Raw genomic sequence first — 15046 nt, forward strand, 5'->3', positions numbered from 1 at the left:
TTGTTGTGATAGGTCCACGGCCCGTCCGCGACCTTCACTGCCTCTTCCTCATCAGCACCAATCTGGCCACTTGACTAAGAACATGGTTCGCCCAGCTATTCAGCTGATATGCAGGCCGCTGGGCCTGCAGCAACGTGCCATTCCCCCTCACCTCGTATATTCGGACTGGACTGTGCTACAATGCTTCTTGTTCGGCCTCACCATCCGTACCTAGTTCGACATGGATCCTCTATCGATCTCGGCCAGCGTCATCGCTCTTGTCCAAGCATCGCTTGCTGTTGGAAAAGGAGTCAAGTTGCTTTCTTCTCTGCGGCATGCTCCAGCAGAGTTCTGTGATCTGGTAAATGAACTCACTACGCTCCAAGCGGTCATTGAGCAGGTCAAGAGCCCGCTTGAAGAGTTGAAGGACGAGCAAACGAGTGATAGCACACTTCCCGCCTTGGACGCATCTGCAACGTTGGCGTTGAAACGTGACTTAGAAATCATCTCAGAGGAGCTTCAAGCGCTCTGTGAACGACTCACAGTGACGGATAAAGCAAATGAGAAGGATAGACTACGCCGAGTGTCCAAGGGAAGATGGGTACGAGAGCAATCCAGTATTTCCAAGCTCAAATCCAGAGTGAACACGGCCCGGAGCTATTTGATACTGTGTTTTGGTGCCCTACTTTCATCGCAGAGGTATGTTTCGAGCCGCCTAGTGATAGTGAGCGCTTTCGATAAGTTGTTAACGACGAGTAGTTTAAGGCAAGGCAGGATAGTGGTCGATATCCATCAACTCGTTCAAGAGTTCTTCCTGGCTTTCGAAAGAGAGGCTGAGAGAAATCGTGGTACAACATTCACGAATCGTGCCAATACCGACGAACCGATGGCCTCCCTCGACTGTCAGATAAACGCAAAAGCATCCAGCCTGGAACAATTGCTAACGGCCAAAAGTCAGGCTCCAAGCCACAGCAGTCCTCTAAGCCAAGGCAGGTCGGAGATCGAAACGCAACCCTACGTTTTGGTCGAGGCCTCAGTTCTCCGAAGTTGCTCGCCCCGGTGCAGATGCCAGTGTCATCACCACTTCAGAATCCAGACGCCAGCTTGGATGCGCTCTGTTTTTGGTGCACTTTTCCTCCAATACAACAGTGTTCCGCTGTTAAGGCCAAGGAAGTGTGACCTCCGAGAATGCAGAGCAGGTCCTTCTAATTCATCACGCCTGTTCTATTTCTTTCCTAGATGGCTTCTCTCTCGTGCGATTTTTGTTGCAACTTCCTGGGGCGCTCTGACTGGAGTTGGCTCTTCTTTTCATCTTCATGTTTCAAAACTGGTTCCCCGAGACCTGATGGTATCAGTTGTGTACAACTGCGATATCGACTGGATAAAGCAAGGCATTACCAACTCAACCGTATTGCCGACAGATGTGGACGATGATGGCAACTCGCTTCTCGTGGTATGTTTGTCACTTTCACCGAACCAAGCCGCTTATGTCGTCTCTGTTGAGTATTTACGGGTTATCGCCTTGTAGATATCTCTACGTGACGTCAACCTACCACTTTCGGCATTTCTTGTCCAGCAGGGTTGGCCATTGCATTTGGAAAATGTGACTGGATGGTAAAGCTACTTACAAGGCGTAATGTGGCTCTATGCTAACATAGACTAGGACGGCCGCAACACGCTCTCGGCTTCTGTACTACGCTGCGAAGCACAACCGGATCCAGTCTCTTAAACCCGAGCATCGTCGCATGATTGAGCATCTCACCTTCTCACAAGCAGGACCAGGCGGTACATCGACTTTGATACACGATGCAGTTCTCGGAGCGACATCAATGTCCGTATCAGACGCAATAACTCAGACCCGGACTGACATTGATAGCCTCGACGGTCATGGGTGGTGTCCGTTGCACTGGGCAATCTATCTTGACGACTACACTTCGTTCGAGGTCCTGCTATACCGTGGTGCAAGCCCGAAGACAGAGACCAGAAGCGGCTGGACACCACTTCATTATGCTGCCCGATATGAGCCTCCTGGCTCAGTGAGAATGGCTGAAGCAGTCATTGACGCCGGCGCAGATGTGAGTGCACAGGTCAAAAACTACCGTGGCAACGAAGGAGAAACTGCAATCATCTTTGCCTTTGACAACCCAGAGATGGTTGAACTTTTGCTGCGGCACGATTCCCCGTTTGTAGTCAAAACAGACACCGACTGGGTGTGTCCGCTGTCGTACCGAGCTCGCCGGACGAGCAATGTCGATCGTTGGGACCCTAGAAGGTGGGACTGGGAACGATCTCTTGGTCTACTTTGCAGTGCCGGGTTGGACCTCGATCTGCGATCACAGCAACCGGGCTTCGACGGCCGTACCCCCCTTCACGATACGATTCTGTGGCGCAACTTGGCACTGATGGAGCTCTTGATCCAACGCAAGGCTAGGCTCGATGCCATAGACAAGTACGGGTCAGGCATCCTTCACTTTGCAGGACAAAGTGCGAATCTCGACCTGATCAAAGTCTTGCAGGATGCTCAGATTCGCGGTCTGAACCCAGATGAAGCAAACATTGCTGGCGATACACCGATGAAGATCATGACAGCGCGTATGTATGGCAGCGACGAACGGAGACAACCAGGCGAGACGAGGCCATCATTCGAGGAGTGGTTGGCCTTCAAACAACTGCTGCAGGAAATACGGGACCGCAACTATGATGATTCCACAACAGGCGGTAATCGCCCGGATTTCCTTGCGAATTCTTCGCACGGCTCCCAACCAGAAGACTGGACACTTGGTAGTGATAGCGTCTATCAAACTGCTGTTCAGTCCTTCAGGAGCAAGCCGTTATCAACGACTGTCGACGATGCCGCCTCTGTGGGGATTTCGGAGGACAACCACAGTGATGAGGATCAGTATTTCAACAAATTTGAGGGCTACTGAAAGAACCATCAGAAACCGAGAGTTGGTTCAGTCCACTCGGAGTTAACAAGCTAGTTGTTTGTTGCCCATTAGCGTTCGTGAAATTATGTCAGCTTTTATTTTTCAGTTTGTTCTCTGCGGTGATGCGTTGACATTTTGCATGTGCTATTGGACCAAGACTCTGAACTTTCTGAGTTTCGTCAGTCGTCGACGTTCATCCAAGGTGGCGATCTGGGATGGATAAGCCACTTTTGCTATTCTTATCGTATGCAAGATCCACCTGGGTGACGCCCTACCTCACCTTACCTAGTAAATTGTACATAGTAAGATTGAAAGTTGGTTGAGCTCTTTTTAGTGGCGGGATGGAGATGGAGTGGAGAAGGGATCGAGGGTAGGCGGGCAGCTGGCACGACACGGTCCCGCAGTCTTCCACACGCGTTCCACTTCCCATCTGTCAGCCCCTGCCAGCAGGCACCACGGACTGAGAGTCTAGACTGTGTGGGCGACTGTGGCCTCACCCCAAGGACCACACGCGCAGCATCCCTGCTTGCCTCAAGTATCAGGCAGCATACTTCCTTGTTTGGCCTGCGCAACGGCTGGAACTGAACCTGGACGGCGCTACAGAATCTTGACACACGGCCTCCTCCTGACTTGCCATTGCCATTGCCTGCCTTTTGCCTGCCTACCAGTCCCGTCGCTCGCTTTGTTGGTCCCTTTATGCTTGGCTTCCCCCTTTGCAAAAGCACCACCAGTCCACCACCACCCATTTTTTCTCTTTCGACGCCGCTGGACGATTTCGGGGGGCTTTGACATAGACGAAGAAAGGAACATTAGCTTCTTTCTCGACCTTTTCTACCCTCCATGTCTCCGGCGATCTAGTAGGTTTTAACTACCTCGAACCCTTTTTGCAACCCCTCGACGCACCTCATCACGACACCACCCGATCCACACCCATCTGACGCTGCACCTCTGATTGCGGCTTGACATCGATTGCGCTTCGTCGCGCCCCCTTAATCGACCGAGTCCATCCGTCGACACGGATTTGCTTCGGCGGTTCCTGCAACTACATTCTTCTCACCAATCATTGCACCTACGAGGTGCAGCCTCGCCGTCGCAATGAGGTTATCGCCTTTGTTTCTCTTCCTGGGCTCGACCCTGCTATCCGGGGTGCAAGCAGCAGCGGAAGAAAAGGAGGACCAAGCCAGCACCTACTTCAACTCCATGAAGGTGCCACCAATACTCGAGTTGACACCGGATACGTTCGAAAAGGAGGTGAAAGCCCACCAATTCATGCTTATCAAGCACTACAGGTAACATGCCTCTGCTCTCCGTCTCCCCCTTGTACGCGTCCTTGCTGACGATAACGTAGCCCTTACTGCCCGCATTGCATCGATTATGCGCCGATATTCCAGACCCTGTACGAGTTCTACTACACTTCGAAGCCGGAGTCGAAGGAGGACAAATCCTTCACCGATTTCTACGATTTCCGCTTCGCCACGGTGAATTGCGTTGCCTATTACGATCTCTGCGCATCCCACAGTGTCTCATCCTACCCCAGCACCATTCTCTACAAGAATGGCGAGTTGTCGGAGATCATCAAGGGCGTTAAGGAAATCGATCAAGTCAGCCCCGTTATCGAGAAGCACCTGGAAGCGGCCAAGCCTGGAACGAGGCCCCGCAGCATCGAATTGCCCGAGGCTGGTGACAAGTACTCCCCCGACAAGGCCCCTGGCAAGACCAACGACTCCAAGAAGCCCGCGAACGAGAAAACGGACACCAAAACGGATGCGAAGACGGACGCCAAAGCCGATGAGAAGACTGATGCGAAGACGCCGCCCAAAGAAGAGACCAAGGCTCCCCCGAAGGCCCCTCCTGCGAAGGAGGATGTCAAGCCTGCCGATAAGACCGACGCAAAGGCCGATGCAAAGGCCAGCACCACCGAGAAGGCCGTCGCTACCCCTACCAAGTCTGTGGTGAAGAAGCCTACCGTTACTCCCAACAAGGACGGCATCTCTGTGCCTCTTACTGCCGAGAAGTTCCAGACCTTGGTAACCATGACCCAGGAGCCCTGGTTTGTCAAGTTCTACGCGCCGTGGTGTCACCACTGCCAGGCTATGGCACCTAACTGGCAGCAACTGGCCAAGGAGATGAAGGGCCGGTTGAACATCGGAGAGGTAAACTGCGATGTGGAGACCAGGCTTTGCAAGGACGTCCACCTTCGCGGGTACCCTACCATCCTCTTCTTCAAAGGTGGTGAGCGCGTCGAGTACGAAGGTCTGAGAGGCCTCGGTGACTTTGTCCACTACGCAGAGAAGGCGATCGACATCAGCGAAGGAGTTCAGGATGTGGACGCCGAGTCTCTGGAAGCCCTCGAGGAGAAAGAAGAGGTGATTTTCATCTACTTCTACGACCATGCTACTACCAGTGAGGACTTCATGGCTCTCGAGCGTATCCCCCTCAGCCTGATCGGCAAGGCGAAGCTTGTCAAGACAAAGGACCCCGTTCTTTTTTCTCGTTACAAGATCACAACCTGGCCCCGCTTGCTCGTGTCGAGGGAGGGCCGTCCCACGTACTACCAGCCGCTCACACCCAAGGAGATGCGCGATGTTCACCAAGTTTTGAACTGGATGAAGTCGGTCTGGTTGCCCATCATTCCTGAGATGACTGCCTCCAACGCGCGGGAGATCATGGACGGCAAGATTGTCGTTCTCGGAATCATCAATAGGGAGGACCAGGAAGGCTTCCTCAGAGCTAAGCGCGAGTTGAAGAGTGCCGCCAACGAGTGGATGGATAAGCAGATCCTTCTCTTTCAGCATGAACGACAAGAACTGCGTGACGCCAAGCAACTCCGCATTGATGAGGCAGAAGACCGCGGCGACCAGCGAGCCCTGCGCGCGGCCAAGGCCACCCGCATCAACATGGACAAGTCGGACAGGAAACAGGTCGCCTTTGCCTGGGTCGATGCTGTCTTTTGGCAGAGATGGATCCGCACCACGTACGGCATCGACATCAAGGATGGAGACCGTGTCATCATCAATGACGAAGACGTAAGCCTATTCTGTGATTGTACATCTTTGGTTTGCAAGACTAACACTGTCCATAGAACCGCCGATACTGGGACACAACCATCACTGGTAACAACATTCTTTTGTCGCGGACTTCGATTTTGGAGACCATTAACAAGGTCGTCACTTCGCCGCCCAAGATCAAGCCCAAGCTCACCATCTCGAGCTTCGAGAAGATCTTCTTCGACATGCGTGTTACCTTTGTCGAGCACCCCTACCTGACCCTGGGCTGCATCCTCGGCCTGGCTTTTGGTGCCTTCTCATGGTTCCGCAGCCGCTCTCGCCGGGGTCGTGGTGGACACTTCCGCTTGGAGGAGTCCTGGGGTAACAAGGAGCTGATGAAGGAGGGTCTGTTGGGCCCCAACGGCAACGGCAAGGTGGATTAGAAACCCGACGCACATGAGCAGTGGCTGAAGAGTCTGGAGGAGCAGAATCGTCCTGCGCATGACCATCTACGGAAATTGGACTAATGGAAAGCCGTGAATGAGGCTACGACGAATTGGGGCTGGACGTCACAACGTTTGTGTGTCTTTCGTCTATGGGAAGCAGATGACAAAAAACCTAAAGCATTGAGATGGCTACTCACGGAGTTGATGGGGCCTTTTTTTCCTTATTCCCTTTTTTCTTCTGTCTTTCCTTGGCATGGAATTGGCCGAGAGGTCCAGAGAGGCCTACCTGTCTGTATACTACCCTTTTTGCTTGGCTGTGGTGGAGGATATACGATGATCCCCTGCACATGCCATTTGACAGATTATACATTGTTTATTCGAGTTTCGAACTATACGTTTGATACTGTCCTTTTCCTCATTCGAAACGTAGTCAGGGAGAGTATAGGGATGTCGCGGGGGACTGAGAGGGCCAGGCACAAGTACATATCCACGAGACAAGGTCCGACAGTTGGGGATTGTTCTGTTCAATTGCTGCTATCGACGAGGTATTCAAACCGAAAAGACACTTCCTACTTGGTGAAGACTAGCCGAGTGCTTTTGTTTCTCTTTTCTGTTCTAGATTGCAAAACGTCTGTCAACGTATCCGGTTGCTGGTTTTCTCCGTGATTGCTTTCTTTTTTTTTCTTTCTTCAAAATCTCCTAGTCTCCCCCACCTACGTGTAGATCTCGTCCGTGAAGCTGTTGAGGGACAGACCCTCCTTGGCAATGTCATCGACGTCGACAAGGAAGTCGAGGGGCATCTCGACGAGGTTGCCGCGGACGCGGCTGAGCCAGTCCTTGACCTCGCGCACGCCGCCGGGGAACTCGTCCCTGACGACGTGGCCGTACTCGACCTTGCCGGCCGTGTCTCCCTGGTCCTTGGCGCCAGGGATGATAAAGTGCTTGCTGAAGAACTCGTCGTAGTCCTTCCAGGTGCGGACGTGGTCGTTGGGCACGTTGTGGAAGACCTTGGAGAAGACCTCGGTGTTTGTGCGCGCCGTGCGCTCCCACAGGTCCCAGAACCCGCGCGACATGGGGTCCCGCACGAGGCGGTCGGCGGGGGAGTCCCAGTCGTAGGCGTTGGGGCCACGCTCGACGGACGTCCAGTTGTCGTTGGGCCGGTCCCAGCGCTGGTCGGGGAGGAGGCCGAGGTGCTTGCGGAAGATCTGGCGGCGGAGCGACGTGGCGAACTTGGAGGCCGTGAAGGGGCGGCCCGCCATCTCGGACTCGATCGGGGTGGGGTCCTCGATGATGACGGCGATCTCCGAGTCGTGCGTGCCCAGCTGCGAGCGGTCGTTGAGGTTGGCCGAGCCGCAGATGACGAGGCTGTCGTCGGCGATGAGGAGCTTGGAGTGGATGTACAGCTCCTCGCTGACGAAGGCGTCCATCTCGGCCTCGGGCTCGCCGTGCCAGGGGACGCTGTGCAGGTCCGGGCCGGCGTCCATGTAGCACGCCGACACGGTGTCCCAGGTCTGGTCCGAGACGTGGGAGGCGGCCTCCTGGTAGCGCTCGTACTGCGAGTTGCGCTCGCCCCAGCGGGCCCCGGTGCCCTCGCCGCTGTCGCCGTAGCCCGCGCCGACGACGTCGTCGTGCTCGCGGCGGGCGTCCTCGTAGCGAACGCCGGAACGCTGCTCGGCGTTGGCCATGGTGGAGGAGGTGTTGATGCGGTCGTAGTTGCGGAGGTTGTAGAAGCGGATGTAGCGGCCCGGGTCCTGGATGCCGCCCTCGGAGCGGAGGGTCTCCATGATGGAGTGGCCGCCGCGCGAGATGGAGTTGTATTGGAACTCCATGATGGCGCGCGTGCCGAGGGCGTCGTCGGCCTTGAGATCGCCGGCAAAGGCCGGGACCGCGGGCATGGCGACAACGATCTTGAAGTCCTCGCCGTCGCGGTCGGCGCGGATGATGCGGTCCACCATGGCGCGGCCGATCTTGTTGGTGACGGGGTGCTGCTCCTTGCTGGTGGCCGTGATGAAGAACTGTGCGTCTGTTAGTACATGGGGAGCGGGCTGTAGAGAGAAAAAGGGGGTGGGAGACTCGCCTGGTTCTCCATGTAGACAAAGTGCCGGGCCTTGGTGATGGCGTCAATGTAGGCGTTTGCGATGGAGTGCTCGGTGGCGTGGCCGGAAGACCACTTGGTGCAGCTTTACGGTCGGTCAGTAGCAATTCTTGTGACGAGTGAGACGCGCCAAGTTACCTTCGAGTGAGCTGGATGTTGGCCGCGCGGTCGCCGCGGTCGATCCTGACAGGTCTTCCATCATCCTGGTCGTCGCTGACCATCAGACGACTCACACCGCGGTTGATGCGCTCGGAGAGGTCGCCGAACAGGTGGCTGGAGTGGCCGCCGCCGAACAGGCCGCCGCTCTCCGTCTCGTTCTCGGCGATCCTTCCGGCGTCGGAGTTGCCAGCGGCACCTCCCAGTGCCTGGTACTTGCCGGGGTTCTTCTTGCCGTACTTTTCTTCATAGATGAAGTTCCTGTCCACCGTTAGTGGTGTGCTTCAGTCGAATCGGACAAGCGGGCCTGGAACGCACCATCTGTCGACAAAGTGGTCTGCCAGGTGCTGGACGATGGGGCCGTTCAAGCTAATACTGACATCGGACCAGCCCATTCTGGAGTTCTTGGTACGGTCAACTGGTGATGTTGTTAGTGTGCACGACGTTGTAGATGTCAAAGGTGACTCACGCTTGTTCTGCTCCCAGTTATCGACGTCGGAAAAGTCATAGACGCGAGCGTTGTTGTAATCTTGGCCAGGGAAGATGATGGCGTCCAAGTTGCCTGGGTGGGCGTCCGCGATAGGGTGACCTGTCTTTCAGTTAGGAACGGCACGTTGCCGGGGGGCGAATCATGGTATTAGCTTACTGTTGGTATCCCATCTGCCAAAGCCTGTTTTTTTGTTAGCAAGTCTAATGAGCAACTGAACAGATGACTTACACATATCAAGACCTCCCATGAAGGCGAGCTTTCCGTCAATCAGACACAGCTTCTCGTGGTGAGCCCAAAACAGGGTGACGCCGTCGGACGCAGTACCGTAGATGGCCTTGATGGCGTCACCAGAGGCCTTGGATAAGGAGAAGGTGTTGACCGTCATGTTGGAGAAGTTCTGGCGGAGCTCAGCCTGGAAATCGTAGCCCGTCGGGACATGGTCAGGGTGTCGAAACACGCCAATGTTGGGATGAAGGCTTTCCAGGTAATTCCTTGTGTGCTAGGTGAGGATGTCAGCATGACTCGGATGCTAGGAGCGGATGGCATTCATGTTGTTGAGTTTTACTTACAGAGGACTTGACTATGGACCATGGCTTGTCAGCTTCAGACGCGGATAGGGGCTCGGATAGGGGCAGGACTCACGGGTCAGGGCGGCCTCGACCTCCTTGTAGACGATGATGTTAACCTTGACACCTCTCTCGGCGGCTGCCTTGAGCAGGTTGTCGATGCGGTAACGCTCATTCTGGGAAGGGGGGCGGCGCAGATAGAGCTCCGGGCTCAGCCACCAATCCAGGATGTAGATACTCTCGCGGGCCTCTGCATGCACACACGATTAGAGGCAGTCGATAGCGCACGTGAGGGACACTCTCGTGTATACTTACGCTCAATGGCTTCCGAGACGGCCCAGAAGTAGGAGCACCCGTCGACATACCACTTGGCGTTGCCGGTGGTCTGGGGAGCAAAAGACTGGAATCGGTTCTCGGCATGGCCGGCAGGATGGTGCTCGTGGCACTCGTGGCCCATGTGCGTGTGGGCGTGACGCTCATCGCCAAAGAGGGCGTCGATGCCCCGCTCCACCTTGCGGAAGATCTGATCCATAGCGGCCGGGGAGCTGCTGCTCAGTTGGAGGTCCTGAGGCCGAAATGTGAGGGTCGGAGTGATGCGGAAATGAAATGGTGATACGAAGAAGCCGCGAGACGTGTGGGTGATGATAAGAATGAAAGTGAGAGCTCACGACGGTGAGTGTGTCGTTATCGCAAGCTTTAGGAGGAGGGGAACCACGGAGCTGAGGCTGTGTAGAAGGACGCGATGAAACAGGGTCCAACGAGCGACGTCAGAGGGGTAAGGTGCATGCGAGTGGCGCGAGGAGGGGAGGTAACCAAGCAGAGACAGAGGTACTTTTCCCTCACCAAGCGGACACACTCAATCAGCTGGTAGTTGCGGTGAAGGAGCTAGAGGTTGGATGAGACCGGATGGTCCGTGTGCCCGGGCTCCCGCAAGTGGACTGAGACGGGAGTCACCTCTCTATGTCCGAGTTGTGAGAGCCTATCAAATGCCAATGGCCTGGGGGAATTGGGTTTCAAGGATTTCCAGTGGGCAGACCTGATTTGTCGGTATGGGAGCTGAATGGGAGCACTTTGGTTCAGGTAGAGCGGGGGAGTACTATCAACTACGGGGGCAACGGGGCAACGGGGGACAAAGTGGGAAGAAGACGACCATGAATACGAGCGGTATGTTGAAGTGAACAATATGCACTTGACCCTTCGCATTGGCACGTCTTCCTCTCGGGTTCTGTGCCTAAGCTTGTTTCGCTACTAAGACAGATCATCTGGGGTCGGCTTCTAGGATGAGTATGCGCTACGGAAGCCAAGGCATGGTCAGCACCTCGTTTCTGCCAAGTAAAGTACCATGCCGAGAACCATCGCTTTTCACAGACGAAGGCAGTTGACAAACAGCCCCAACCCCTGTCGGAAGTTAATGAGAGAGACACGGCTAGTTGCCAAGGCGTAAAACATCGGGCATGCCAGCGTTCGTCGCAAGCCGCCAACCGTCATTCAGGCGTGTAGGGGCCGAAATTCAGCGGGAGCTTGGCCTGGAACCCGTGACGCAACATTCTGCATGTCCGTGCTGCAAGTGCCTGGCGTGGCTGCCACCTTCCATCACATCCTTCCATGCGGGGGGCCCCCTTGCGCCGGGAATTCCCTCGCAGCGCGCGCAACGGGCTTGGGCCAGTTCTACGGCAGAACGGCGCTAAACCAGCCTTAAAGACAACTGAACGATCTCAAAAAAGCTTCTCCAGGATGGATTCCTCCGACCTGGACGACTCCATCGGAATTCCCTTCGTGACTGAGACAGCTGCACGCACACCCTCCGAGCCCGCAACGCCCGCCAAACCCATCTTTTCAATCCTCCACGCTCCCTTCTGAGACCCTCTGTGAGTGTCAGTTGCATCAATTGACTCATACCCGGTCCGTCCCTCACACGCAGCCTCAGCTGGCGCAACTCGTTGTCTCGTGCTCATATACCCGAAGCTGAGGTGAGCTTTTGACAAGTTTCCCCTCACCCTGTCAGGCTAGCCCCCTGGAGTCTTTCAAACGGCGAGTACAAGCTCAGAGCAAACGCCGACCCTCGCTTGGGAAACAGTTGTGGCACGTTTGGAGAATTATCACATCTGATACTTCTTACAGCACCTCGTAGTCTTAACCCTCGGTCCACACTTGTGAGAGGCGGCTCCCAACATCCCATCGGAGCTACAGCGCAACCTCACACTTTTCCTGTGTGGCGGATCTTCGTCAGCCCTCACCCCTCTTGGCCTGTTGTGCAACTTCGAGGCCATCGAACCAGCACGTTGCAGTTCCCTCCTTTACGTTATTCACTACGACGGCCGGTGCAGCTTATTGGGCAGCCGGGGACGCAGACAATAATCATCACAATGTCCTCAAGCTCGGGGACGCCATACATCTTCTCCCCGGCAGATCACAGCCATCTGATCCCTTACCTTGCAGCGTTGCATGCTGCCTGTATCAGCTCAGATCGGACCCTCGCCACCTTCTTACCGCCGCTGTCACACGAAAAGCTGCTGAGCTGGTGGAAGGACTGCATAGCAGAGGTGACCGCCGGAACCCGGATGATGCTGATCCTCCTTGATGAATCCGAGCCGGGAGGCAAGCCCAAGGGAACCGAGCTTATGGGCGTTGTCATGCTGTTGATGCCCTATTCGGAGACTGGTCCGTTCCGCGGCTTCGTCGAGAAGCTCCTCATCAGTCCCAAATTCCGTCGGCGAGGTGGTGCCCGGATGTTGATGAGTGCGTTGGAGGGCGAGGCGGTTCGGCGAGGACGAACACTGCTGGTAAGACCCGGCAAAGCTGTTGTGTACTCAGGCGGTTGCTAATTACAAGCATAGATGGTTGACACTGAAGCTGGCAGCCCGGGAGAAGACGTTTACAGAAAGTTCGGATACGTCGAGGTTGGCAGGATTCCTAACTACGGCATCAGCCCTGCCGTTCCACGACAGCTGAAGGATGAGGTGTTTTTCTACAAGCAGCTCACAACCTAGGCAGTTGACGGTTGGCTCTGGTGGCGTTGTAAAGGGGTCTGCTGTAGATATCCCGGCAGAGACGAGGCGACTCATATCTTCATTTGCGCCCGTGCAGGCAACGGCGTTTGAAAATCAACCAAGGGTTTTTCTTCCGATGCTCGCACGAACAACTTGTCGGGATCTCGACATGTTGCAACGTGACCAGGTGAACTTCCCAGCCTTGTGGGTCCTTCGAAGCGGCTCGGTGGTGGTCCTCTGGGATGACATGACTGCCATTGACCGTTGATGCACTGCAAAGCTACCCAGGACGGTACTTGACAGCAACTTCGGGAGGTCGTCGTGAAAGGGTCCCTTGGCCAAGACTTGGCGCAACCCCGGTGACAGCTTATCAAGAACGCCGATCGGTGACACGATCAACCCCACCTTGAAGTTGACTAGGCGGCGCTACCTCACCTTTCCCACCCGGGACCGAACTACGCTTGGGAGTGTGCGGAGACGGCGAAGCTCGTTGGCTGAACGTCGTTCTTCGTGTACAAAGCCCGAAGCACGCAATCCATCCACAATTAGATGCTATGGGATTACCCAAAACTCTATGTGCTGCGTATGCAAGATTACCTGGGCCAGCTTGGTTGGGAGGGGAAACACGGATAACTAGCCAGGGATCTCCCACCTCCGACAACACTGAGACGGGCTTTCTGTGGTTCTCATCGTCACCGCTTCTCACTGTCTTACAATATATATCTAGCCATCTTCCCCGTCATACTCCAACCATATCAATATATAATAAACTGCTCATCATGTCCGACATTCAGAAAAACGTTGAGGCTGCCTCGGAAAACTACTCGTCTGGCTTCGACAAGGGGCACTTGGCCTTGCCGCCCGCGAAGAAGTATCTCGTCCTCACTTGCATGGACGCCAGAATCGACCCGGCGCGGGCATTTGGAATCGAGTTGGGCGATGCACATGTCATTCGCAATGTAAGAACAAAGCATCCTGTTTGGAGAGGATAGCGCCGCTCACTATAAATGGCAGGCCGGCGCGTCAGCTGTCGACGGACTCCGCAGCATCGTCATCTCGCAACAGCTCCTCGGCACGAACGAGATCGTGCTGGTCAAGCACACGGGCTGCGGCATGTTGACGTTCAAGAACGAAGATGCGTACGGCATCGTCGAGAAGAACCTGGGGTCAGTGCTCCATACGGACCGAACCTTTGTGAGCCCATTCGTTGACGTGCTTCTAGTGCTGATGCCTCATTGGAGGCCAAGAACCGTATTCCCGACTTTCTGCCTTTCCCCGAGCTGGAAGAGGCCGTCAAGAAGGACATTGGCTTCATCAAAGCCTCTAAGCTTGTGCCTGATAGCGTGACGCTGAGCGGTTGGATCTACGAGGTCGAGACGGGAAAGACCAGGCGTGTTGTCTAAAGGGCTACTGCAGGTGCAGAAGCGGTGTGTTTAGGAGGCGGCTGGGCGCAGGGAGGCGGTTCATTGTCTGAGAGGTACGAGGCGTGATTCGGGGAGTTGATATTCATGTTCAGTGGGGTGGGAATATACCGAGACGGATGAATGAGCTTCTGGGTGTTTAATTGAAGAACTTTCGGGACTCTAAAGAAATGCCATCGACCACTTAGTGATCTTGATGGTTATGGTGATGATGATGATGATGAGAGAGCGGCGGGCGAGAGCGTCCTCTAGCGCGCCGACTGACTGTGCTGCCCGTCGTTTTGGGCAGGTAAAGCAACCAAAGTGACCATGCGCTGCCGGGTGCTTAAGGTTGTGGGTCTGGCACCTCCCGCCCGTTTGGTTTGTTGCGGAATTTCAGTGACACCGCGGCGCCTCGATTGGACAGCGGGGCAGGCAGAGATGGCAGTTCCCCACCCCGCCTCTAGAACCAAGACCCTGGCGCCACGCCGTGACAGGCGTCAGGGCCTGAGGCAGTAAACAAAGGGGAAGGGGAGGGCCCAAACGCGGTCCAGTCAGAGAAGGCCAGGAGTGTGTCGCGACTCCAGTCTTGCCAATTTGTTTACCCCGGGGCCAAACATCAACATCCCAAGGGTTGCTACCAACAACAAAACGTCTCCCCCCCCATCCACACCAAGCGTCTACACGCGAACCGCCCAACGCGACCTTCACATCCCACATTTCAATGTAAAAGACCTCGATCGAGCTGGCACCCTCGCTCCCGTCCTCCCTCTCTTTTTTCTCACGATCGTTCGTGCCAATTGCGCGCCTGGTCCGCCCAGCTAGCCGTTTCGGAACAAAGCCTCTACTTGCATCCTTTTCCACTTGTCGCCGAGCGAATCTTCAACCTCCAACACCACCACTACCGAGTGTATCGAGCACCACTGTTACCCGCCTACTCTCGTGTTTCTCCCCGCGCTTCGGGGAGCGCAGAATACTGTACAAGATGGATTCCGATGCCGAGTCCGTGT

General features: G+C 55.3%; 5 protein-coding genes across 5 annotated transcripts; 4 read left to right on the top strand and 1 right to left on the bottom strand.

Moving 5' to 3' along the window:
• Positions 1-1808: 1808 nt before the first annotated feature.
• On the top strand, positions 1809-2906 carry ColSpa_05801 (ankyrin-1; the record flags this gene model as incomplete). Its single annotated transcript, XM_049272013.1, has 1 exon — positions 1809-2906. The coding sequence occupies one exon, from the start codon at positions 1809-1811 to the stop codon at positions 2904-2906; it is 1098 nt and encodes a 365-aa protein (XP_049127970.1).
• Positions 2907-4001: 1095 nt separating this feature from the next.
• Positions 4002-6336, top strand: ColSpa_05802 (uncharacterized protein; the record flags this gene model as incomplete). The annotated part of the gene is made up of 3 exons (XM_049272014.1): positions 4002-4195; positions 4255-5932; positions 5989-6336. The coding sequence occupies 3 exons, from the start codon at positions 4002-4004 to the stop codon at positions 6334-6336; spliced, it is 2220 nt and encodes a 739-aa protein (XP_049127971.1).
• Positions 6337-7052: 716 nt separating this feature from the next.
• Positions 7053-10178, bottom strand: ColSpa_05803 (phospholipase D1; the record flags this gene model as incomplete). Its single annotated transcript, XM_049272015.1, has 9 exons — positions 7053-8362; positions 8413-8519; positions 8573-8851; positions 8909-9008; positions 9060-9179; positions 9309-9579; positions 9650-9660; positions 9723-9896; positions 9962-10178. 9 exons carry the CDS (start codon positions 10176-10178, stop codon positions 7053-7055), a joined length of 2589 nt encoding a protein of 862 aa, XP_049127972.1.
• A 1834-nt stretch (positions 10179-12012) lies between these two features.
• On the top strand, positions 12013-12636 carry ColSpa_05804 (acetyltransferase; the record flags this gene model as incomplete). Its single annotated transcript, XM_049272016.1, has 2 exons — positions 12013-12429; positions 12484-12636. The coding sequence occupies 2 exons, from the start codon at positions 12013-12015 to the stop codon at positions 12634-12636; spliced, it is 570 nt and encodes a 189-aa protein (XP_049127973.1).
• A 779-nt stretch (positions 12637-13415) lies between these two features.
• ColSpa_05805 (uncharacterized protein) lies at positions 13416-14039 on the top strand (the record flags this gene model as incomplete). The annotated part of the gene is made up of 3 exons (XM_049272017.1): positions 13416-13595; positions 13651-13802; positions 13859-14039. 3 exons carry the CDS (start codon positions 13416-13418, stop codon positions 14037-14039), a joined length of 513 nt encoding a protein of 170 aa, XP_049127974.1.
• Between the last annotated feature and the right edge of the window lie 1007 nt (positions 14040-15046).

This window comes from Colletotrichum spaethianum, assembly GCF_022836535.1.
Source record: "Colletotrichum spaethianum MAFF 239500 DNA, contig13, whole genome shotgun sequence".
Taxonomy (NCBI): domain Eukaryota; kingdom Fungi; phylum Ascomycota; class Sordariomycetes; order Glomerellales; family Glomerellaceae; genus Colletotrichum; species Colletotrichum spaethianum.